Consider the following 24,906-nt stretch of genomic DNA (forward strand, 5'->3'; position numbering starts at 1 on the left):
GTGCCGAAGGAAATCGTGTGTGATAGTGGTCCACAATTCATAGGAGCTCAAATCACAGAAGTTTTTTCAAAGTTGGCAAATTAAAAGGATAACATCTACGCCATACCATCCAGTGGGTAATGGACAAGCGGAATCCACAAACAAGGTCATTATCAACAACTTGAAGAAAAGGTTACAAGATTCAAAAGGTAATTGGCCTGAGGTATTACCTGGAGTATTATGGGCTTATCGTACAACGACAAAAACAAGCACGGGAGAAACACCATTTTCAATGGTTTATGGTGCGGAGGCCTTATTCCTGGTTGAAATAGGTGAACCGAGCACACGATATGCGCAAGCAACGGAAGAATCAAATGATGAAGAAATGCGGGTGAACCTTGATTTGCTCGAAGGAAGAAGAGAAGCTGCATTAATAAGGATGGCAGCACAAAAGCAAGTAGTTGAACGGTATTACAACAGGAAAGCACGCCTCAGATTTTTTAAAATTGGGGACTTCGTGCTTAAAAAGGTGTTCCAATCTACAAAGGTTGCTAATTCAGGAAAGCTAAGTCCCACATGGGAAGGACCCTTCAAAGTTCGTGATATTGCAGGAAAAGGAACATATGAGTTGGAGACAATGGACGGAAAAATTCTACCCTCACATTGGAAAGCTGTCCACCTAAAGAGATAATACTTTTGAGAAAGTACCCACGGTCAGGTATCGCTATGTTAAAATTTTTTCTTTGAATTGTTAAAATTTTACTAACGATTTTAGATGCTAGGCAAAAACCCTTACCCGTGCCAAATGATGAGTCACGACCTGCACGGCAAAATGGAATATTCTAAAATTCCCAGCCCAGGGTTACAATTATCCTGATGGAAATACACACGGGTTAGGCAGTCTTCATCTCTAATCGTATCTCCGAGTCCCGTATGTTTTTCTGTTTCAGGAAAAGGACCAAATTGAGAGAAACAAACAAGTGCTCGAGGCTTCATACTTCACCGCTCAAACACTTGGGGGACTGCATATTGTACCTTTCCCATCAAAACAAATGAAGATACAAAACATTCATCATAGTATTCTTTCCCATGAGAACAACAGAGTCACCTCTCAAACTCATGAGAACAACGGAGTCACCTCTCAAACCCTTCCTAATGCATGAAGATAGGGTCATGACTATGTACTGAAACGGGTTATAAGGAAAAACCTTGTTTGAATTATATTTATTTTGTAAAAATCTGTTACAAGAAAAACAGTTACGAGAAAGTTATAGATGTATTTTAATACATGTAATATTCAAAAGCTTGTCAAAGTTCGTGAATAAAAACTTGTCAAAGTGATTCCAAACAAAACATGTGTGTTCCTATTTCTTTCATCGTATTATAACACCATTATGAAGTTGAGACGTCTTCTTCATTAAGTGTCGATATATATAAAAGGGCCCTCTTTTATAAGCCTCATGTTAATAAGTCATGAGAAGAATCATAAAGCATTTTCAAAGGATAAAAATGCTAAACTATTCTATAAGTCCTAAATAGATAAGAAAAAGGCAAGAATAGAACATATTGAAGTACTAACAAACTTCTTGATATAATTAAAAAGACTAAGTAGAAACTTAGTCAACAAAAAGTTTATACAAGTGCCCCATTATGATAACTGGGGACTTTTTTCAAAAAAATCCCTTAAAAACCGCCAAGGGATAAACCACCAATCAACAAAACAAAAACAAAGTCTGGAAACATAAACTGGTCACTGAGGGGCTGGAATGCCAGAAGTTGTTATATTAGCTTCACTTTCATGAACAGCTATAGGTACGGTGGTAACTTCTGAAGAAGCAGCAACAGGAGCGGTTCCAGCTGGGATTGAAGTGCTAAGTTCATCGAGGGGAGCAAGAGTCACGGAAGTTTCAGCTTCCACAAACTGAGTCATAGAAGTTTCACCCTCGGGAGCTGGAATTGCAGCATTTTCAACTTCAATTGCCGCAGCAACGGCTTCTTCATTTAAAGGTTCTTCAGCCACGGGAGCTTCATTTGCCGGAGAAGGAAAGTCAAGTGGTTGTTGGGTCATCTCAATGGTTTTCAAAACTTTGGCCAATTCCGACTTTAAATCAAAGTTTTCTTGACTGGCCTCAGTTAAAGCATCACGACGAGAGTTTAGAAAAGCCCAACTCACCTCTATGTTAAAATTCTCCTCAAGAAGTTCATACTCTTTTTCCCACATAGCAAGATCATTCTTTAACACTTGATTTTCAGCTAAAGAGGAATCAAGGGAAGCTTCAAGGGAGGCATGAGAACTCTCTAAGGCACGTACCTTATCAGAAGAGATATTTAAATCAGCTTGAACTTGAGTCAAGTTTTGCACTAACTCCCCTGCATACTCTTCTTTCTTGGCCAAAAGTGCCTTAAGTTCTCTGATTTCTTCACTTGACTTTGATAATTGTTCTGAAAATGAACATTCAAGGCGCTCCTTATCCTTCTCAGCTTTACTAGAAGAAGCCTTGGCTCCCGCTAATTCAGAAGTCAGAGTCCGCTTTTGCTGCTCCAGGTTACGGTTGCTTTCTTGCAATTCTTTTATCGTTTCTTGAGCATTTTTAAACTGTTCCTTCCAATTAGTTGCTTCCAGTTGGGCTTCCTTAGCTACCCTCTCAGCCTCGAGAACAGTCTTATCAGACTCACGGGCCTTCTTTTCTAAAAGGGAAATTCTTCCCATCAATTCCGTGCCAATAAGGTTAGCCTACAAAGACAACTCATGAAAATAAGAATCTAGAGATAAAAAAAAACTTATTAGTAAGTAAAGGAAGAATACCTTTAACGTAGAATGAACTATGTCATTCATCAAAGTTAAGCAACTATGACTGTTCATCTTCTTCTTCTCAATGTCTCCAATTAAAGGCTCGAGCCAGACATCTGCTCCACCAGACTTCCTTAAAAGACTGTTATTAGCAGGAACCTCAAGTGTGACACTCCTCATAGCCAAACTTCTGCTACTGGAACCCTCCTCTGCATGCTGAACAGAGGAAGGGGGAGCTATAGAAGGAGGAACGGTAGAAGAGGTGAAAATAACAGGAGTCGAAGGAGTCGAAACAGGTAAGGGAGCAGAAATTGGCAAAGGAGTAGGAACAGATAAAATAGGCAAGGAAGCACTTGAAACCAAAGGAGGAATAGAAGGAATGGGAATGGAGGAGGAAAGAGGAACTTCATCTAAAACCGGACCTAGTTCACCACTTTCGAAACCGTCAACGAAGAGACGTTGAGTGGATTCAATGGTGTCCCTTGGAATGGTTTCATCATCAGAAACAACAGTAACAGGTTCGGTAAGAGAGGAGGCACGGGCAGAAGAAATTTCAGCTTCATCTTCAGAAATGATGCGTCTCCTGGCTCTAGGCCTAGCCATCAAAGAGGTGTCTTCATCTTCATCATCCTCAGAATCCTCTTCAATAATTTTCCTCTTTGACAGCGTAGCTTGTGTTCTCTCCAAAGAAAGGGGAGTACTAGAAGAGGCTCGAAGGGCAATAGCTACTTCATATGTCATTCCTCGAATAGCAAATCCTGAAAAAAAAGAAGGATAAAAAGTTAAAAAAGGGGAAAGAATTTAACATACGAGAAATAATAAGGGATGCATACCGTGAGTTTTCACTTTCCAACCATGTTTGTTGGAAATAGATTTCCAGGTTCGTGCCTCCATAGGCACGACTTTCAAAATAGCATCTACCCAACCACGGAAATTAGGAACGGGCTCCACATCTCCCATGGTTGCTACAAAAAAGCAAAAAAGAATGAAATTAGAAAAGGAGTTGAAATAAAAAAAACAGATACGGTAAGGAAGAAATACTTACGTGCAAGGTTCCATTTCTCAGGAAAAGGAATATTTGATTCACCCACCAAACCAACTGTGGGTACCGCAACGTAACGGGTGTACCAGCCTCGATCTTTATCATCTTCAGGGCTTACCAAAACCCTTTTACTTCATGCAGTTAGGGTAAAAATACCACTGCGGAACAGCTTGGGGTGGTAAAGATGAATTAGATGGGAGAAGGTAAAGTCAACACCAGCCTTAGCCGATACATACCTTAAACAAGCCACTGCTCTCCATACGAGGGGGCCAATTTGAGCCAAACAAATCTTGAAAAAATGACAGAAATCGAGTATGACTGGGTCGATAGCAGGAATAAATCCCAAAGTAAAGGGGTAAGTATAAATAAAGGAAAGACCAATCCTATAAGAAGAAATTCTCTGGTTTGGGTTAGGAATAACTATACGAAGGTCATCTCTCCAACGACAATCCTTTCGAACAGTGGAAATCAAGGGTTCGGTAATTAAAGAAGGATAGGTGTCAGCATCAATTACATGGTCACGAAGGTATTCTTTATCAGGCTCGAAAGATAAATCGGTTGGCACTATTTCTTCAACCAAAGGTTCTTGAATAGGCTCAGAAGATTCTTTGCCTTTAGAAGAGGATCTCTTAGTGAAAGAACCTCTAGAAATAGTGCCAGAAGAAGGAGTGATGGAATCAGAGGTACCACCACGAATGGACCCTAGGCCACGAAGCCTACCTCCTCTACCTCTTCTGTGTCTTACAGGGGCATTGGGGAAACTGTCAAGAATTGGGACTCTCCTAGGGTTAGGATTCGAAGATGACATGGTAAAAAGATGTGAACTGAGGAAGAAGTGAATAGGAGTAAATAGTGAAATACTTGGTAAAAGTTTGTGGAGAAGAAGACAAGGGAAAAAGGGTTAAGTTTATATATAAAAGCAACCGTCAAAGATTAAGGAGTGTAATGATGGAAAGCCTATAATAAAGGCAACTATCACTTCGTGAATAGTGGAGTTGAAGAAGCCTTGAGAAAAAAAAAGAGAAGCTGCAGAATTGCAGAGCTAATAAGAAGGTGACACGTATGCAGTGCATTAAATAGAAAAGACAACTGAAGCGTCAGTACTGTCATATCATTGATTATGGCAAAAATTTCCTTTTTAATGAAGATCCACTTCCCAAATATTTAATTGATAAATAAATGAAAAGTAGGGGGACTATCTGTATTGGGAAAAAACTGAATTTTTATATAAGATGACGTGTCATGACACGTGGACCGGTCAAATAGTCAAAGCGTGGTAATCAGTTAGAAGGCACGAGCAACAATAGATGCGGGAGAGAAGATACTTAAAGGCACGAGCTATTAGTCAAATGAAATGAGACTCGTACCTGTTCGAGTCATTTAAAGCTTGAAGATCGGAAGGAATTGAAGAAATGAATCTGATAGCGTAAAGGAGTCCAAATTCAGCATTAAATGCAAAATACGTTGAGAGAATTTGTATTTAATAGGAATGATTGAGTAAAGTTTCTTTTAATGTCATTTATTGCTCATAATTGCCTCATTAAGACAAAGGCATTACACTTTCTCCTAGAATTAGCTATAAAAGGGGAAGGTCTCAACATCTGTAGGACACGAAATATCATTGAGATTATACTGAAATATATACTTATTCATTGCTTTATTGTTGTTCTCAAAGTCTCTCATTTCTTGATTATCAGTAACCCGATTTCTCTCTTAATTTCTAGCTTTAACCAAATATTCAGTTTTTTGGTTAAACAATAATGGCGTGTGTGTCTCACTATTTTTTACTCATTCAACACCATACAGATCTTGGTCTAGATACCACCAGATGTCTAACCCAAGTTTCTCACTTCAATAACTTTCAAATTCAACTTTTTAGAGAAACTCGCATCTGGTTTACAAAATAAGTCATAACCGAATGGTGGATTTTATTAGTGTGACTAGTTGTAAAGATCGACCTTTACAAGTGAAATATGACCTCTCACTATTCAAGATTCTATAAGGACTCATTTCTTCACGATTCTCAATGTAAGAGGCAATTGCTTACGTGAGAGAGTCAATTTCACGACTAGTTCAACATACTTTATCAACAAAATATCATCACATGCATACTAGTTATGAACATAATTTTAAGAGTCCAATATTGATGAACTTATTATAATCAAGTCATTTTACAACACATGAATATGGTTATATCCTTCGCAAACTTAGAGTCATGACATGTTTCTAAAACAAGTCTCTAGATATCGCCTTTGCAAAAGGATCAACTATCATACTTTGCGTAAGAATGTATTGTAAAACTATTTCTCCACTTGCTATCTTATCTATCACAAAGTTATATTTGATGTCAATGTGTTTGGTATTGATGTGATACTTAGGATCCTTTGTGTATGTAACAGCCGCCTGACTATCACAATATAAAGTCGTAGGACCCTAAGAATGTTTTGTAATATCCAAATGCTCAAAGAACCTTTTTAACCAAATAACTTCTTGTACTGCAGATGCACAAACCACGAACCCAACTTCCATAGTTGAAAGGGCTGTGCAAGTTTATTTCTTTTAGGTATCGAAAAATTCTCTTTATAACTTTCCAATGATCTCTTCCAGGATTGGACTGATACGTGCTAATAAGACCTATCGTAGAACAAATGTCTAGACGAGTATACATCATAGCGCACATCAAGCTCCCGATAGCACTTGAACATGAAACTCGAGACATGTTTTTTCATTTTCATTCTTTGGACATATTTCAAGGCTTACAGTTTCACCTATCACTATAGAAGTATCCATAGATTTTCAAGTGTTCATTCGGAAGCATTCCAAAATTTCTTCAAATAAGTTTCTTGAGATAGAATTAATAAATTCTTGGAACGGTCTCTTTGGATCTTAACTCCAAGGATGTAGTTTGTATTACCCACATCTTTCATGGCAAATGACGTTGAAAGCCATGACTCGATAGTTTTCACATACTCCAAATTATTTTCGGCCAATAAAATATCGTTCACAAAAAGTTAAAGAATTACAAACATTCCATTAGACTTCTTTACATAGATGAAATGGTCTTCATTGATCATGGTGAAATCATATGAGATCACCTCTTTGTGAAATCTCAAATACCACTGCCTTGAAGACTGCTTCAGGCCATAAATAGATATTTTTAATTTACAAATCTTATTTTCTTTGCCTTCAACGATGAAACCTACATGTTGTTCCATATAGATCTCTTTGTTTAGTTCTCCATTGAGAAAAGTTGTATTCACATCTATTTGGTATAATTCCAGATCTAAGCGAGCAACAATATCCAAAAGTAAGAGAATTGAGGTAAACTTCACAACTTGTGAGAATGGTTCCTCATAATCTATTCCAGCTTCTTGCATAAAGTCTTTTGCCACTAATCGTGCCTTATAATTTTTATTGACTCGTCGCCATCATTTTCACCATCTCCACCTTCACTTTCTAGACAGAACTTAGGAAAAAATATAAACAATTGGAGTAAAATATTCTTTTAATATTGTTCACGAGATTATTTTTTTGGAAGCTTTTTTCAAAAGGAAGAAGAATGTTTTGGTGATAAAGCGGAGATTACAAGGAAAAATGCATTTAAAGTGAAACCAAGAACAAATGATAGTTCATTTATTCGGCTACAGAATTGGTCAAATTAAGCTTTTCCTTTTTTTTCTTCACATGGTGTTAGTACATATTTTGGGACTGGACTAATCGGGATTAATATCGGGAGTCAAACAAGTATTTACAAAATAGTGGAGGGAGCCTAATTGAAATATTTATATTTAATAGTTTTGAAAATTATTATAGTGATTAAAAATTTTATGAAGCGAATATTAAAAAAGATATTTTGCTACAATTTTTACATTTTCCCCTAAACTCGGTCTAGAGAGTGAAGGTGGAACTGGTGAAAATGGTGGTGGTCATGGATGGTGTTAATGGTGGCACTAGTAGTGAAGGGATATGAGGTGCTAATGGTGGACGAAAAAGTAAAGGTGAGGAAAAGATGGGTTGGGGGCCGTGAGATGGCATGCCACGTGGCCAATAGATGGCGCCTTGTATCACTAAGAGAGAAAGTAACCAGGGGATAGGATACCTTGTATTAAAATGGAACCCCACTAAAGATTGTTGTACCTTATGTCGGAAAATACAGCTAGGGATTGGTGTACCCTATACTAAACATGCGGCTAGGGAGTGGTGTGCCCTATTTCAAAATGGAACCTCAACTAAGGACTGATGTAACTTATGCTGGAAAATGCAGTGGTTGATTATGTGATTATAGGCATATCTAGAAAGAAAAAGCAGAGAGTTTGAAGAACTTACCTTTAGTGACATTCGTCCTTTGAGAACTTCAATTCTACACTGCTTTGTTTCCTGCTTCAAACAAAGAAAGATTTGTGAGTTTAACAATGGTGGTCGGTTTGTGGCCTTGAATGCCCTGAGCAGTTTGAATATGCGGCCACCTCGTTGTTAGAGAACTGATTTGCAAGTAATGGTACCAAACGGCTAGGAGGCTCTGTACCGTGTTCTAGAAACTTTAGCTTTCTATTGTCGCCTCCGGCTGTTTCATAACCGGATGTCTAAGGTGTTGCTGAACCTTGTCTATAAAGCAAGTCTTCACTTTGGTAGTTTTTCCTTTAAAAATCAAGCTTGATTATGTTGCACCCGATATTTGTTTGTGTCTGGGGTGCTATCAACTTTGCCCATGAAGCAAGTCTTGCTTAGCGACCTTTTTGATGTCTTCAAAACACTTTATTCGGTTTATCAGAGGATCACAATTGGATTCGTGCCTTTGTCAATACCGCGTATGCCCCCACATATTTTATTTTGCACTTCTAGGAAAGTATCGATTTTGTGGCCCTTTCTTTATTGGCTTCTAAACAAATAGACCAGCAAACTTTTGGAACTTCCGTTGGAATGAACCCTCAGATCTAGTTTAGCTTCAACAACCTTATTGTGCATGTTGCTTCCTGGGTATGTCCTCTTCAATGTGCCAGAATAGAACTCGCTTTGTATAATTGGAAAGTTGGTAACAAATGTTGAAATCATTTCTCGGTTGTTTTAAAGAAGACTGACTCAAAATAAAAATGCAAATGGACAAAATGACACAATGTAAAAGTGAGAAGGAATAGTATTTAACTGAAAATTCCACTTTACAGGGAGAGAAAGAAAAAAGGGACTCCTTTGAATATGGTAGCCAACTTTAATGATCATGACATGCATCTTGGACTGAGCGGCCGAATCTATCCAACCAATCTACCCTTTCTTCTTGTTGTTCCTTTTCGTCTTTGAAGTTGGCCTCTTTGTGCCAATTATTTGCATCAAATCACAGCTCACCTTCGACCAGTGGTGCCCTAAAAGGTTTTCACCAACCGACCTCTCTCATTAATTTATCTCTACTTACCATCGCCTTATAGTTCCCATGAGGGTTTTTACCAATAAGACTCTCTCATTTCCATTCATTATCTCTTCTTTGTTTTTGCCTTTTTGTGCGAGCAACTTGACATTATTCTACGTTGTGTGACAACTGTTGCTTACAGCGTGTTTCCCTTGGCATTCTTAAGACTATTTGGAAGGTCTTTATTTGGAAGGCTTTTGGAGAGAGTTAGAAAGAAAGGGTCACATTAAGGCTCAAAATAGACTCAAGATGATAGGGTTGTATATTTACAACTCTTGGAATCGACTCTTCATAAAAACATTAAAAAAAATCTGCCCCAGTCTCAGATACTGGGGAATTTTTATTTTTGATTTGGTTAGACTGAACCCTAGTGTAGAGCTGCCTACGTATCCTTTAAAAGAATCAAGTCAAACATAGTTCAAACAAACATGAAAGATTTCTTTGTTGTTTTTCTATTCATTTTTCATTTTTCTTTTCTCTTTCCTTTTCTTCTCTTCATTTTTTTTTATATATAATCAGATTGTCCTAGATCCTATCTTTATGGTGGTATGGATCTTCGATTCTTTGTTTGTTTTTTTTTACTATACACTTGATTCCAAAAGAGGGGGGTCGAAGAAAAATAAAACCAGCTCAAAAGGGGTAACGAAGGGTATAATGTGTTTGGGTAGCAGAAAAAAGGGCCTCCCAACCTCAAGAATGCCAAACATTTTATGTCTTCTCAGGTTCGACATTGATGGACATGACTGTCTTCTTGGTTTTATTAGTTGTATAGTTCGTAGCCAATATCTTGTTCGCAACAAATGACTTTTGACAATTTGGAGTCACCTTTTCTTGGTCCTTGTCCTGATGTAAAAGGGTGCACTTCAGTACCAGCTAATCATCTTAAATTCCCTGGAATGCACCTTCTTTGGGGATTTGGGTCATCTTCCGTGATATGATCAGATATGCAGGCCATGGCAAAAAGGCTTTCATCGATCAACAAAACTTTCAATTATCCTTAAGCCGGTATTCATGATAGGTTTGAGATAAACATCTTTAACCTCTACGGATATGACTATTTTGGTTCCATGTGACACACTTATCATCAAAGTTCTTCAACCTCTTATTTATCCTCCAAGTGTTTTTCCTCAATTCAATTCAAGATTGGACAAGCTTTCTAAAGTCTAGCCGAAAACTCTGCAAGCATGTCGTGTCACTAAAATTGGCTTGAAAAGAAATATATATGCAAGAAGAACTAAACACAATGGATTAAAATGACACAAAGAAGAGAAAAAAAAAGTTGCATTTCATTGATTAAAGGATAGAGAGATTTGATGGCAGGACAAACAAACAACATCTGGATCACAACCTCGAAATAATCCGGATGATATAAGTTACCAAGACTCCTTCCCGACAAGGAAGGGAGCGACTTTCCAATTACTAAGCTCGACATCTTAGCTATGCATTTGTACATCAGCGTTAAACAAAACCTTTAATAATTTTGATTTCCTTGCATTCAGTGGACGGGTTCTTGACCTTTTCGTCAAACTGCCCCCATATTCTTTAACATTGTAAATCATCCAAGCATTGCGTGTTTTATCATGACGTTTAGGGTGCCATTATCTTGAATCACGATCATCCCTTCTTGAATCATCATTTCTATTTCCTTTTTCAACGCCCTACAATCCTCAGTGCTATGCCCCTGGACATTAGAATGGTATAGGCACTGTACAACAGGTTTAAAACCTTTTGCAACTGGATTGGGAATATACCCTTGAAGCGGCTCAATCATGCCACAATGTTTCAACCTTTCAAACAGACTTGTGTAGGATTCTACGATTGGCGTGAAATTGTCCCTCCGCTTTTGTTCCCTTTCATACTCTTGTTTTGGACAAGCGTTGTAGAGTGATTGAGAGTTCTGATGTCGCGAATGAAGGTATGTTAAAGTTAGGGCCCGCATATGTTGGCACTTGGATGGTTTGGCATAAGACCGAGTTGCATACTGTGGGGCAACTGAGTATCGTGGATCCGAGGGTTGAGATGCTCCTTTTTGGCCTCTTTTTGCCCGTGATGCCATCATGGCCTCCTCATCGTTCTTCTTTTGGTTAACACAGCTATTCAGCATATTCTGGATTTCTTTGGTGGCTGCTTTGAGAGCCGCTTGACTTATGATTCGGCCAGTACTGAGGCCGTTCTCGATCGTTTCTCCTATCTTGATTACATCAGCAAAAGGTCTGCCCATTGCAGCCATCATATTTTGAAAATAATCAGGATCCTGAGCCTGAAGGAAGACAATGATTAACTCATGGTCATCCGTGGGTGGTTTAACTCTAGATGCTTGCTCTCTCCACCTAACGGCATACTCCCTGAAGCTTCCAGTTGGCTTTTTCTTCATATTGGACAGGGAATTGCGATCTGGCACAATATCAATGTTGTACTGAAATTTTTTGACGAAAGTTTGGGCCATGTCGTCCCAAACATGCCAGTGAGAGATATCTTGGTCAATGAACCATTCAGAGGCTACCCCTACCAAACTCTCCCCAAAATAAGCCATCAGCAACTCTTCTTTTCCTCCTGCACCCCTCAGCTGGTTGCAGTACCTTTTCAAGTGGACGATAGGGTCGCCGTGTCCATTATATTTTTGAAATTTTGGAGTCTTAAACCCTGGGGGTAAATGGATGTGAGGAAACATGCACAGATCACTGAATGAGACATTTTTGTGACCACCTAGTCCTTGTATGTTCTTTATGTTCTGCTCAAGACTTTTCATTTTCCTGACCATCTCGTCTGGCTCTCCTGTCTTTACAGCCCTTTCATTTTCTGCAGGTAACACATACTGCGGGGTCTGATTGTGTGGAGCCGAACCCTTAAAAGCCATATCTGGAGAGTAGTATTGGACATCATAAGCATAAGATAGTGGCTTGATGTTTGGCCTCGTCACAATATTTAGTGGGGAGATTATATACACAGGCGGACCAAACACAACGAGAGGTGTGTTCCTAACCGATGTGGCAGGAGGCTGCGCATTAGAGATACCAGGGCCGGTATGGAAGCTGTAGTTTGGCACATACCCTGGTGGTAGAATGTGATCGCTCGTTGCAGGAACGAGAGGTGTGTTCCTAACCGATGTGGCAGGAGGCTGCGCATTAGAGATACCAGGGCCGGTATGGAAGCTGTAGTTTGGCACATACCCTGGTGGTAGAATGTGATCGCTCGTTGCAGGGAGAAGTGGTTGAGTAGCCTGGGGTAAGGTGGAAGTTCTCTCAGAGGGACCTTGAGGCGGAGGCTGACCAGAGACCCAAGCATGATACATATCAATCGGTTGATGTTTCAATCTTCTTACTTCCTCCGACTCTTGCTCAACCGATTGACCCAGAGGGTCGTCACTGACCAACTCAATTTCATCATTATTAGCCATCGCTACCTTCCCCTTAGACCTGGTCAAATAATGAGGTGTTGCCAGTTTCACCACAAACCAACCACCTTAAGCTTACTATATAAGAGGCAACAAACGTGTTAGGGTTAAGCATTTTATAAATACGAATCACACGTAACTATGCTATGCTCCTAACATTATCACGTCTCTAACATGCTTTTGGAAGGCTTCATGTTTCATTCCGGCTTATAAGGTTGCTGCTTATTGACACACTTATTTATTCCTCTCTTCATTTTTTTTTTCTTTTTTCTTGTTTTTTTACACCTTGCCTTATTTTAGAGCCGTTGAAAAATATTTCGATTGAACCTTTTGGGGGTTGCCTACGTATCATGTCGCCGCATGAATCAGATCATTACGTAGTTCAAGGACATGACCCTTTTTTTAAAAAAAAATTAACAAAACAAAGTTTTCCTCTTTTGTATGTACATTTTTTTTGGTTCATTTTCGAATTTTTCTTAAACAAAATCTTTTTCATTCATTTTCGTTTTTTTTTATACAAGACAAAGAAAATTACATAAAGATACAACCCAAAAGATGAATATTTAAACAAGACCGGACTCGACTCAAATAAGAAGAATATTTAAGCAAGACTCAAAACACTAAAAGACTCTTACAAACTTGATGAATACAAATGAACAATCAAAGTGGACTGCCAACCAAAAGAAGACTCTGATCTCCGAAGGAGAATCCACCGGCATCATTGTAGTTAAGGTGCTCATTCCTGCGGCTGACCTCCCATATTATGGTATATGCACCTTAAGTCTGTGGCAATGTGGCGTGCGAAGTTGGGCGCTACCGTAGCAAATTGCTCTCGGGTCAAACCCTAACAAGTCACACACCCCCGAGCGGTATAAGTAGCCACCTCATAGACCCTTCTTCTAACATGCTCCTGGCTCTGACTTAAAAACTGGATCTGTCGCTCATGGTTATTGGCTATGGCTGATATATCTGCCTCGCGTTGTGATGCCAGATTCAGCTGGTTCTGGACCCTTGCTAGCTCATTCTCTAGCTGGTTCTTACTTGATTCTGCAGCCCTGGTCCGAGCCCTTAGATCATGGAAGAGAAGGTTGTAATGCATTTCTTCGTGCCTTGGAATGGCCACTTATTGCTGAGTAGCGGCTTCTATTCTCGCTTGTCGAAGCTGTGCTTGAAGCGCTTGAACCTCATGTATTAAACTGGTTTTCTCCTCTTTAAACTCAGTATACTGCAAATCCCTATTCACGTTGACGATACTTATATCCCTACGTAGTTCGCGGATGATGGATTCATAGTCTTTTGCTATTTCTTCCTTGGCCTACCCCACTCTTGTTCTAATTTTAGTCTCCCATTCTGTCTTGCTCTTCAGAATTGTCTCTTGCCTAGATCCAAAAGCATCTTGGTCATAGAACCACTCAAAATATGCGGGGTCTAACTCTCCTTGATCTTGATCTTCTATCATAGTGTGAAATTTAAGCACCTTAATTTCATCCCAAACCTGCTTAGCATAAGCCTCACGAACAGGATCCTCCGATGTTACCTCCCACATGAATCTTTGCATGTGCTCCACTGTGGGCACGACTTGTTTTCGACCTAATTGGCGTAGGGCTCTCATAGGCACATACGGCTGAAAACCCCGAAGACCCATCAAAATCAAAAACGAATGGTGGTAAGACCTGTATATGACTTCTTTTGGTGAGAATGAGTGGTATTTCCATGTGATTCCAGTAGCAGTTAACTTTTGAAGATACCCTCTCCATGCTTCGACGCCCTTGGGGAAGCTACTATCTTCGGTCAAAACTTTAGACCTATCTTCAAGCTCATTGTTGCACCAATGGACGCTAAAATTTACCCGTACGGGGTGAAGGAGAAGGTGCTCTAAAAACCATATCTGAGTATGATGTTACAGCCCTCAAAGAAATCTTTCCCTTCCTGACATTTGGTTAGGGCACAGTAAATATCTGACAATACCATAGGAATGATAGTGATATCCTTTCCACGCAATAAAGCGGTAACTATGCCAGATAATCGAATATCAATATTTTGTCATGCCTCGGGAAAACCATCGTCCCTAGAAATGCCACTAGGAATGCTCTCTGCCCATGGCTTTGCCAAGCTTTGTATCCAATTTTATTATCAAGCTCTTTCCCGTGCTTTGAAAATCCACCCGGACACCCATACCTGTCGTACAAGAAATCTAATCGAACGTGCCCTCGTTCCACACTTGCTATTTTATTTTGGCTGATTATCATCTGCTCAAGGAACTTACTGCCAGTGACATCCCTCGGGGCCAAGGGTCTCTTTTTCCAAAGCTCATCACCTAACTTTGTGTATCCAACTAACTCCTCCAAAGTGGGAGTCATTTCGAAACCATTAAAACAGAATACGTTGTTATTAGGATCCCAGAAATGCACCAACACCTCGATTAAGTCCCTCCTTGGGTTGATCTCCATAATATTCACAAAGTTACCCAGATGGTCCTTTATCTTTTCCTGCTCACAAACGCCCATATTTTTCCACCATTGCCTTAGCAACCAGGGTGTTTTATGCACAAGCCAAATCTGCAAGGGTTCATCATCTTTTAGATTTTTATCGGGTCTTCCACTTGCTGAATTCATATCTTACCTGGATAAATAAAAATGTGAGGTCAAGTCCTAATATAAACTCGAAGAAATGACACCAAGCAGACTTTTGGATAAGAGAATGAACGAACTTCTTAGTGGAGAATTCCTCGTATTGAAGGATCAGTCAACTAAGACCCAACTGATCAGACTTGATTGATATGCCAAATTTGGACGAAAAGGACCAGACTCTAGGATGACTAACCACGTATCTCACCGAGGAAACAAGACATGATAAAAACCGGCCGACCGAGGACAAAACGATAAAAGGTGACAAGAGGGACAAGATGGTTATTCTTATGAAAATGGTTCTTCAGTACTTCGAAGGAAAGTACTATGGCTGTCTCGGTAAAAACATCCGTACACATGGATAAACGGGTAAAAGCAGACAAAAAATTCATTCTTTTTACGAAAACAACCATTATGGTACTTCCAAAAAAAGTTTTAAGGTTGACTCGGCTAAGATGGCCGGAAATAAGGGCAACACGGCAAAAATGTAAACAAAATGAATATTTTGCGAAAATAGCTCCTCGACGCTTCCAAGGAAGGCTGTCCTGGCAAAACAGCCGGAATACGAGGGCAAAACAGTAAAAGGTGACCAAAAATAGCAATTTTTTATTATTATTTTTTTTTTCAAAATTTTATGCACATGCGTAATTTTTATGCCTTTTTTTTAAAAATATGGGCTAAACCCGATGGAGGTTGCCTACGTATCTCACTGGGTAGTGAGAATCAAGCCCGCGTAGTTCGATGAAACCGACTATTTATTTTCTGATTTTTATGAAAATTAATCTTTACACCTCACTTCAGACTACTTCAAAATTTTAGTAAAAAAGGATTATTTATACTAAACTAGGAGAATGTTTTTTTTTTTTTTAATTCCGCTCAACTAATTTTCTAAATCCAGTCAACAATGCAAGCAAGCCTTCCAAATGATGTAGCAAATAGCACATAAGTGAGCATGATGGTCTCAAAGAGGATACCTGTCCTATACGGACCCGGCCCCCGTGCCAAGCTTCGCTAAGTCAAATATACGTGATGCAAATAAAGCGAACCTACTAGGGATATCCGGCATGAGGTTTGTTTTTCTAGGTTTAAATCCTAGTGGAGAATGTATCTAGACTGGCTTACTCGAGCAGACAACTCGAGTCGAGGAGGTTCAGCGTACCGGTAGCATTGCTTTCCGGCTTAGCTGGTGGTGCTCCCCGCCTAAAACATGTGTGACTAAAATCCTTCACCGGGTGACAAGCACCTCGGCTATCTCAAAGAAAGCGGGCTATGTCAAGCAAATGCCCAATTTTTAATTTCAAGAAGACTCAGAGGGGGTGCGTGAGAAGACAGTTTATATGTACAGTTCAACAATATCAAAACGGTAAAAAGCAAACAAGTAGCACATTATGTCCAAATAAATCATAGTATATATAAAATTAATAAAGCCAAATAAAAGTCAACATGTACAAGCTCGAATTCTGGTTGACCCCAGCAGAGTCGCCAGAGCTGTCACACCCCTTTTCCTACCCCCAAATCAGATATCGTGTTATAAATTGTTGTGGGTTAATAAGTTTTTCCAATTAAAGTGATAATTTTGAAATAGAGATTATTTTATTGCTCAGAGACGCCACTTGGAATTAATTTTGGGGTGTCCCAAGTCACCTTTTATTTGAATCCCTATTCAAAGGAAAATTTGACTCTATTATTATTGGTCTGTGAAAATAAAATTCGGATAAGGAATTCTGTTGACCGGGGAGAAGGTGTAAGGCATTCCCCGAGTCCCGTGGTTCTAGCACGGTCGCTTTTATTGACTAAAATTGGCTTGAGTTAATTTTGGACAAATAGTAATTTATAAGATTTTTATGTTTTACCTATCCGCTTTTATTTCTTGATTATTAGATTTATCAAAAAAAAATAATTTTGGATAAATTATGTTGTCACAAGCACGCTGCGCAAGCTAATGCATGATCGAAACGAAATTTATTAATTTTATTATAACAGCGCTACGCAAGCGAATCCGCAGTTATGACAAAAATTTTAGTATATTATTACTTTTGAAAGAGTTACTACATTTAAAGAAATTAATTAAATATTAGCTATCGCGCTACGCAAACGAATCCGCGATTTTAGCGAAAGGATTAATTAAAGCTAGTAGAAATATTATGGTATTATCGAATTAAAGTATTAAGAGTTAATATCACGCTACGCGAGCGAGTCCGTGAAACGCACCTACTAGTTGCCTTGCGTTTAAATTAATTATTAAGGTGATTAAATTACACAGGTAATTAAGTTACATAATTATTAAAAAGAAAATATGATGAATTGAAAAACTATTTGAAAAGCTTGTAATTAGAAACTTGGAGCAGCTTTGTTTGTTGGATTTAAAATGGCCGATTCTATTATTTTTGGCATTAAGCTACCTTACTATTAAAGACAAATGGCCCTGCTAGCATGCTTAACCTCATAATGGGCATGGCTGAATTTGAGTTCACTTTGGCCCATACATATTAAAGCCTATCCACAACTACAAACCAACTAATAACCTACTAGTGTATCCTATTTTTTTCTTTTAATTTAATAATAATTGCAATAGTAAACTAATTGAAAACTTTTAGCTGAATAACCAATACCAACTCAATACACTACAGGCCTTAACCAGACGAAAATTAAACTGAAAAAAAAACTCCACTATTATTGAGCACTAGAGCTTTAAGCTTAAAGTGCACTTATCTTAAAAAATCTATCTACAAGTTAACAACATAAAAATTTCAGCAAGATATAGAAGCCTTCTCAACTGATTTTAATCAATAACCTAAAGTAGAAGTGATAAGGATGCAAGCTTTGAATACTAACACTAAATTACCGGTTCCTACTTAGGCATAAACAGAATCTTAATATAGTAAGTATTCAAGCAATATAAACAACAACCCAAACATCATTTAAACATGTCATACACAAACACAATATACTAAAAGGACTTGAATCACTTCATTTCCATTCAATCTTGATCCAAAAAGTAGTACAACAGTTGAGAAAATACCTGATCAACAGAAAGAAAATATTAACAAGGGAGGGACTGAATTTCAGCAACAAACAGCAACGCAACAGCAGCGAAATATCAGTAAATCCGTGTTAAAACAGCCCGAAAACTTAGAGAAGAAACCCAGAAACAAACTCTAAAGAAGACTTATACTTTTCTAAAAGTTTGCACTCTAAGATTCACTCCTAAAGCTCACCATTTCAGCTTACTTTCTTTAAGTCAGTTGCTGATTTTTACTCCTAAAATTGTTTCTTTTAGTATGTCAAAATGTCTAGCAGATGTGTGATCTCCCCCTGTAAAGTGAGGAAGGGGCAGCCCTTAAGTAGGCAAAGAAAATTACTTTTTGGGCAGATTTTGGTTCACCAAAAGTCTGTCCAAAAGGACTAACTTTTGTGTGCTAAACACTGTTCAAAGGCTGTCCAAAAGGTGAAAGGATAGCGTGAAAATCTGCTATAGCAGAAACAAGGAGAAAAAAATATCATTTCAGCCACCCTATTAGTAAAAAGTAAGCTACTAGCACCCTATTTCATCATTTACTTTTTAACCTTCACAAACTAATATCAAACTAACTAACCAAGAGAATAGCTTAAACGAACTAACAGCTAAATGAAGTAATTCCACCAAAAAGCTGAAAGTTATCAAATAGCATGCTGAAATAAACTCGAATTAAAAGTAACGACAACTAGAAGCTAAAAGGTACGAACTTGAATCCTAAAACTAAATTGAAAGCTAAGCAAACTACGTGTTAACAATGAAATAAACTAGTGAAATTAATTATTCTGTACGACGACAAAATCAAAAGCTAGATTAAATGCAAAGTAAATGATCACAAACAGAATTAAAACTAAAAAAAAACTACAAATCAAACACACACCAAAAAAACACAAAATAAGAGACATGGGTAAGAGGGATTCGAGGTTTTACCACACGAGGGGATTGAATACTAACTCGAGCAATAAGGAGGTATCGGGTAACACCACCAACAGCTGTCCGACCTTGAAACACCCATTTCATTCCGGCAAATGCTGAAACAAAGGGATTCCAGCATTAAGCCGGAAGGAAAAGAGGATTCTTGGGTCGAAAGAAGTAAAGACAGAGAAATAGCGTGTTTGGTGGTGGTTGCCGCGGCTGGCGAGTTGCCGGGAAATTTATCTCCGGAGTTTCGGGGTAAAATTGACATCAATAGATAGGTCTTGAGGAGCTCTATTCGTTGATATAGGTGTTGTAGGGTGGTGGTGGCCGGAGCTTCACGGATTTGGGCAAAAAGGTGGCGGCTAGGGTTTCCTAGATCTAAAATTCGTGGGTTTTGAGGGATTTTTAGGGAATTTAGCTTGGATATTCGGAAAGAGGGGGTTAAGGAGAACATAGGGTGAAAAAATGGGGCCGATTGGACCACTACCGGCGGCGGCGCACGGTGGTGGCAGTGGTGGAGCGGCGGCGGCTTTGAGAGAGGGTGAGAGAGAGAAGAGAGAAGGGGGCAATTTTAGGGTTTGAAAAATAGGGCAAAAATCTGATTTTTTAGCTTTTATATTTTAGTTAGGGATAAATTTTGACCATTAGATTAAGGTGGAATGAATGGCCATGATGGATTTTCATTTACTTAACCAAAACGACGTAGTTTTGTCTTGAAACTACGTCGTTTTAAATCGTCCCATGCCAGCCCCTAGTCTTGCACTCTTGGCCACTTTCTCTTTCAAATTTGGCCCAATTTCTTCCTTAATACTACTTATTAAACTAAATTTACACAAACAAACAAATTAATTAAATAACTTATTGAAATGATCAATTAACTAGATTAATTCACCAATTGAACAGTTAGTTAATTCCTAAAATGCACACACAAAAAAAGAACTATTTTTTGGTATTTTATGATAGGAATTATGCAATTAAAAACACAAAAATTGAGAAAAATAATTAAAATAACAAAACACTAATGACTTTAAGAGGTGTTAATATAATGCAAAAATTAGGTGTTCACGGCTGTTAGTTCGAGCAACGTCGAACATAACCTAAGTTTAATCATGGCCGAGGGCCAGTAGGTGTTGGTTCGAACAAGGTCGGAGATAACCTAAGTTTAATTATAGCCGAAGGCCGATAGGTGTTAATGCAAATGAGGTCGATCATAACTATGTTTAATTACGACCGAGGGCCGATAGGTGTTAATTTGAACAAGGTCAAACATAACCTGTGTTTAATTATGGCCGAGGGCCAGTTAGGTGTTGGTTCGAACGAGGTCGAATCATAACCTCAGTTTAATTATGGCCGAGGGTCGATAGGTGTTAATTCGAACAAGTTCTAATAAAACCTATATTTATTTATGGCCGAGGGTCGATAGGTGTTAATTCGAACGAGGTCAAACATAACCTATGTTTAATTATGGTTGAGGACCACTTAGGTGTTAATTCGAACGAGGTCGAACGTAACGTATGTTTGGAAAGATATGCCTCTAGGTGTGGCATTTGTCGACGTCGTGAACTTTAAGCATTGTTGGCTTGGTTGCACATTTGGAGAAATAGAAATAATCATCATGAATTATTTCTTTGTTTATACACTTGGAGAAATTTACATATTTTATCGAGCGTTGGCTGGCGTTCCAGTCCCAGTCTATCTAGTCCCTTCATTGGTCGACCTGGAGAAGGCTTGAGAGGTCGAGTATTGAACTAGTCGTCCTGTGCCTCCGTCTTTGCGTAATTCAACTTGAAGTGTTTCCTTCGTCACCTCGTTAAAAACCTCCTTGAGAAAACCCAATTGGGACAAAACTCAAGTGAGAGAAAAAATAGTGCGACTTGGGGGACGCTTTATCTCTTAAAAGTTGAAGTACTTGAGGTAGGTAATATTCCAGTTGTTTGGTAGTAGCTTTTCTTCAATTGTTTCTAGTTGGAATGATCCTTTGTTTATTTTTGCTGAGATTTTGTATGGCCCGTCCTAATTTGTTCCCAATTTGCCTTCCTGTAGGTCTTTGCTTGCTTGTATTTTAACTTTAAGCATGTAGTCCCCGACTTTGAGCGGCATGACCTTTGCCTTTTTGTTATAATAGCGTTCTGCTTGTTTTTTTTGGGCGATCATCCTTACGTAAGCCATGTCTCTTCGTTCTTCGACTTCGTCAAGCTCCTGCCTTCTGCTTTCATCATTCCTTAGTCCGCTCTCGTGGGAGTATCTTAGGCTGGGCTTCCCGACTTCGACCGGTATTACTGCATTAGTCCCATAGACTAACGAGTAGGGTGTTTCTCCTGTGCTTGTCTTCGGCGTTGTTCGGTAGGCCCAGAGTACTTATGGTAATATTTCTGGCCACAGCCCTTTGGTTTCTTCAAGTTTTTTCTTCATGATGTTCAGTATCGACTTCTTGGAGGACTCCGCTTGTCCGTTGCCCATGGGGTGGTATGGCGTTGAGCGTATTCTTTTGATATGCCACTTCTCAAAAAATTCAGCGACCTTCTTTCCCGTAAATTGAGGTCCGTTATCGCAGTTGATCTCTTTGGGGAGGCCGAACCGACATATGATGTTTTTCCATATGAAGGCGATTACTTCCTGCTCGCGTATCTGGGTGAATGCTCCTACTTCTACCCACTTAGAGAAATAGTTAGTTAAAACCAAAAGGAATTGTATGTTACCTCGCCCTGTCGGGAGAGGGCCCACGATGTCCATCCCGCATTTGATGAACGGCCAAGGGGAGGTGATTGAGTGGAGGTGTTCGCCTGCTTGGTGAATCATTGAGGCATACTTTTGGCATTGCTCGTATTTTTTCACGAAGTTCGTGGCCTCTTTTTTCATGGTGGGTCAGTAATACCCTGCCCGTATGAGGCATCTAACCAAAGACCGATTGTCGGAATGAGATCCACAATGGCCTTCGTGACCTCTTCAAGGACACGTCGCATCTGATTTGGGCCTAAGCATTTTGCCAGGGGCTGCCGTACGTTCTCTTGTACAGGTCGTTGTGGATGATGATGTACCCGGCTGCTTGCTTTCTTAGTTTCTTTACCTTATTTTTTGTCACTTGGGAGTACGTCGTCCTGCACGTATGTAACAATACGATTGCGCTAGTCCCAAGTTATGGTTCTCACCTCGATTTGGTCTATCGACAAGTTGAAAAAGTGGACTGCACTTCTGTCTTCGGTTGCAATATTTTGGTGGCTGCTGCTAGTTAGGCAAGATCGTTCGCCTCAGAATTTTGTGCTCGTGGGATCTAGTCGAGGTGACATTCGTCGAATCTGGGCAGCAACTTACAAATTTTGGTCTGGTATTTTTGTAACCTTTGTTCCTTGATTTGGAAAGTCCCTGTGACTTGGTTGACAACGAGTTGAGAATCGCAGCGTAGTCTTAACCGTTTTGCCCCGTATTTGAGTGCTAGCCTTAACCCTGCAATTACGGCCTCATACTCGACCTCATTGTTAGTCATGTCCGGGCACTTGATGGACTAGTAAATCACTTCGCCGCTTGGGACTTTGAGTACGAGTCCCAGTTTGGACCCTGCCGCGTTAGACACATTATCAGTGTATAGGACCCAGAGGTCCTGTGTTTGGGGAGAAGCGTGTGCGGCTTCTCTTTCAACTTCGGTCATTATTTTTGCGCTGAAGTCGGCATGAACTTGTGACTATCATTGTTCCTGGCTGATATGCAATATCGTGCTTGCTTAGTTCGATGGCCCATTTGGCTAACCTACCCGATAGCTCGGGTTAATGAAAAATGCTTCATAGGGGGGAAGTCGTGACGACTGAGATGGGGTGGCACTGGAAATACGGTCTAAAATGAAGCTGCGACTAAGGACAGGGCCAGTTTTTTCGAGGTGAGGGTATCTCATCTCAGTGTCGGACCAGAACTGCACTCACATCTACTTTGGATACAGTGAGGTAGACGACGAAACATTCCCCTGGCTCTTGTTTTGAAAGCAGGGGTGGTGACGACAAATACACTTTTAACTCCTTCAGGGCTTGGACGCATTCAGAAATTCATTGGAGGTCGTTATCCTTCTTGAGTACGCCGAATAATCTGTGGCACCTTTCTGATGATCGCGAAATGAACCTTGAAAGGGTGGCGATACAACTAGTCAACCTCTGAACCTGTTTTTTGGTGGTCAAGTGTTCTAGTATCCCTTCGATGGCTTTGATTTGATAAGGATTGACCTCGATTCCTCATTGTGATACCAGGAAGCCTAAAAAATTTCTTGAGGCCACGCCGAATGCACACTTTTCGGGGTTCAGTTTCATTCTGTATCGTCTGAGTATGTCGAAGGTTTCTCTTAGGTGGTCGATGTGATCTTCTTTCCTTTTGGATTTGACTAGCATGTCATCTATGTAGACTTCCATCGTTTTGCCGAGCTAGTGTTTGAACATCCTCATCACCAACCTTTGGTAAGTTGCCCCTGCATTTTTAGCCCGAAGGGCATGACCCTATAGCAGTACGTCCCCTGATGATTGATGGAAGTGGTTTTCTCCTGATCCTCTTCTTCCATGAGTATTTGATTATAGCCTAAACATGCGTCCAAGAAGCTCAGTCATTCATGTCCGCCCGTTGCATCGATGAGTTGGTCAATATGGGGTAATGGAAATGAATCCGTGGGGCATGCTTTGTTCAAATCTGTGAAATCTATGCACATCCGCCATTTCCCATTCTTTTTTTTCACCATGACCACACTGGCGACCCACTGGGGGTATTTTGACTCCCTAACGGAGCCATTTTCCAATAGCTTTTCCACCTCTTCGCACATCGCGTCATTGATCACTGAGTCGAACTTACGCCTGACCTGCTTCACTGAGGGGTGGAATGGGTCGATGTTCAGCTTGTACATGGCGATTTCCTTCGGGATACCCGGCATATCTGCATGGCTGAAAGCAAACAAGTCCGCGTTAATAGTTAAGAATTGACGGAATTTACCTGGTTCCTGAAGTTTGCAGCCGATGTAAGCTTTGTTGCTGTGGTTGTTAGTGTCTAATTGAACGGGGTCGAGGTCTTCTATGGTCGATCCCGCAACTTCGACCTCGACCTTGTTGATTGCTATGCCTCTTTTTCTTTGTCCTTCGTTTGTTGAGTGACCGTGCAGTCTTGGGCGATACGGTAGCACTTCCGGGATGTGCATTGTTCCTCTCGTATACTGAATATTCCCCATGGAGTTGGGAGTTTGATGACTTGGTATAAGATGGAAGGGATGGCTCCCATGGTGTGTAATCCATGGTCGCCTATTATGGCGTTGTATGCTGTGTCTTGGTCCATAATGTGGAACGTGGTTTCCAGAGTGACGCCACTGGCCAGGACGGGGAGTGTGATTCACCTGATGTTCGGTCAACTGCATTGTTAAAACCAATTAGTGTGATGCAACGCGGCACTATCTTATCCTCGAGTTTAATTTGTGCAAGTACTCGAGGGTGGATAATGTATGCGCCGCTCCCATCGTCTACCATAATGTGTCTCACATCGGTATCTAAAATTTGTGAAGTGATAACAAGGGCATCATAGTTAGGGAAAACCAAACCATTGGTATCTGACTTATCGAAGATGATACTTTCTTCGAGTTCATCATACTGTTCTGGGTGATTGACCATTTGAGCTTGTGGGTTGTGGTGAACTTCACACTGTTGATGGAAGCATCGTTGCCACTGCCGATGATCATGTGGACAATGCGGGTTGGTTAGGGTGGTTTCGGCGGCCCTTGATAT

General features: G+C 39.9%; 2 protein-coding genes and 1 long non-coding RNA gene across 3 annotated transcripts; all 3 read right to left on the reverse strand.

The window, feature by feature from the left end:
* LOC109227788 (MAP7 domain-containing protein 1-like) lies at positions 1,730-10,645 on the reverse strand. Its single transcript, XM_019392985.1, has 5 exons — positions 10,591-10,645; positions 2,930-3,528; positions 2,153-2,476; positions 1,961-2,080; positions 1,730-1,900 (listed from the first exon to the last, which is right to left on the reverse strand). The coding sequence occupies exons 1-5, from the start codon at positions 10,643-10,645 to the stop codon at positions 1,730-1,732; spliced, it is 1,269 nt and encodes a 422-aa protein (XP_019248530.1).
* LOC109227789 lies at positions 10,769-13,706 on the reverse strand. The gene is made up of 3 exons (XM_019392986.1): positions 13,468-13,706; positions 11,972-12,629; positions 10,769-11,629 (listed from the first exon to the last, which is right to left on the reverse strand). Exons 1-3 carry the CDS (start codon positions 13,704-13,706, stop codon positions 10,769-10,771), a joined length of 1,758 nt encoding a protein of 585 aa, XP_019248531.1.
* On the reverse strand, positions 17,889-19,754 carry LOC109226874. The gene is made up of 2 exons (XR_002068178.1): positions 19,181-19,754; positions 17,889-18,256 (listed from the first exon to the last, which is right to left on the reverse strand). It is a non-coding gene; the product is annotated as an uncharacterized LOC109226874 (long non-coding RNA).

Source organism: Nicotiana attenuata, chromosome 6, assembly GCF_001879085.1.
Source record: "Nicotiana attenuata strain UT chromosome 6, NIATTr2, whole genome shotgun sequence".
In the NCBI taxonomy this organism is placed as follows: domain Eukaryota; kingdom Viridiplantae; phylum Streptophyta; class Magnoliopsida; order Solanales; family Solanaceae; genus Nicotiana; species Nicotiana attenuata.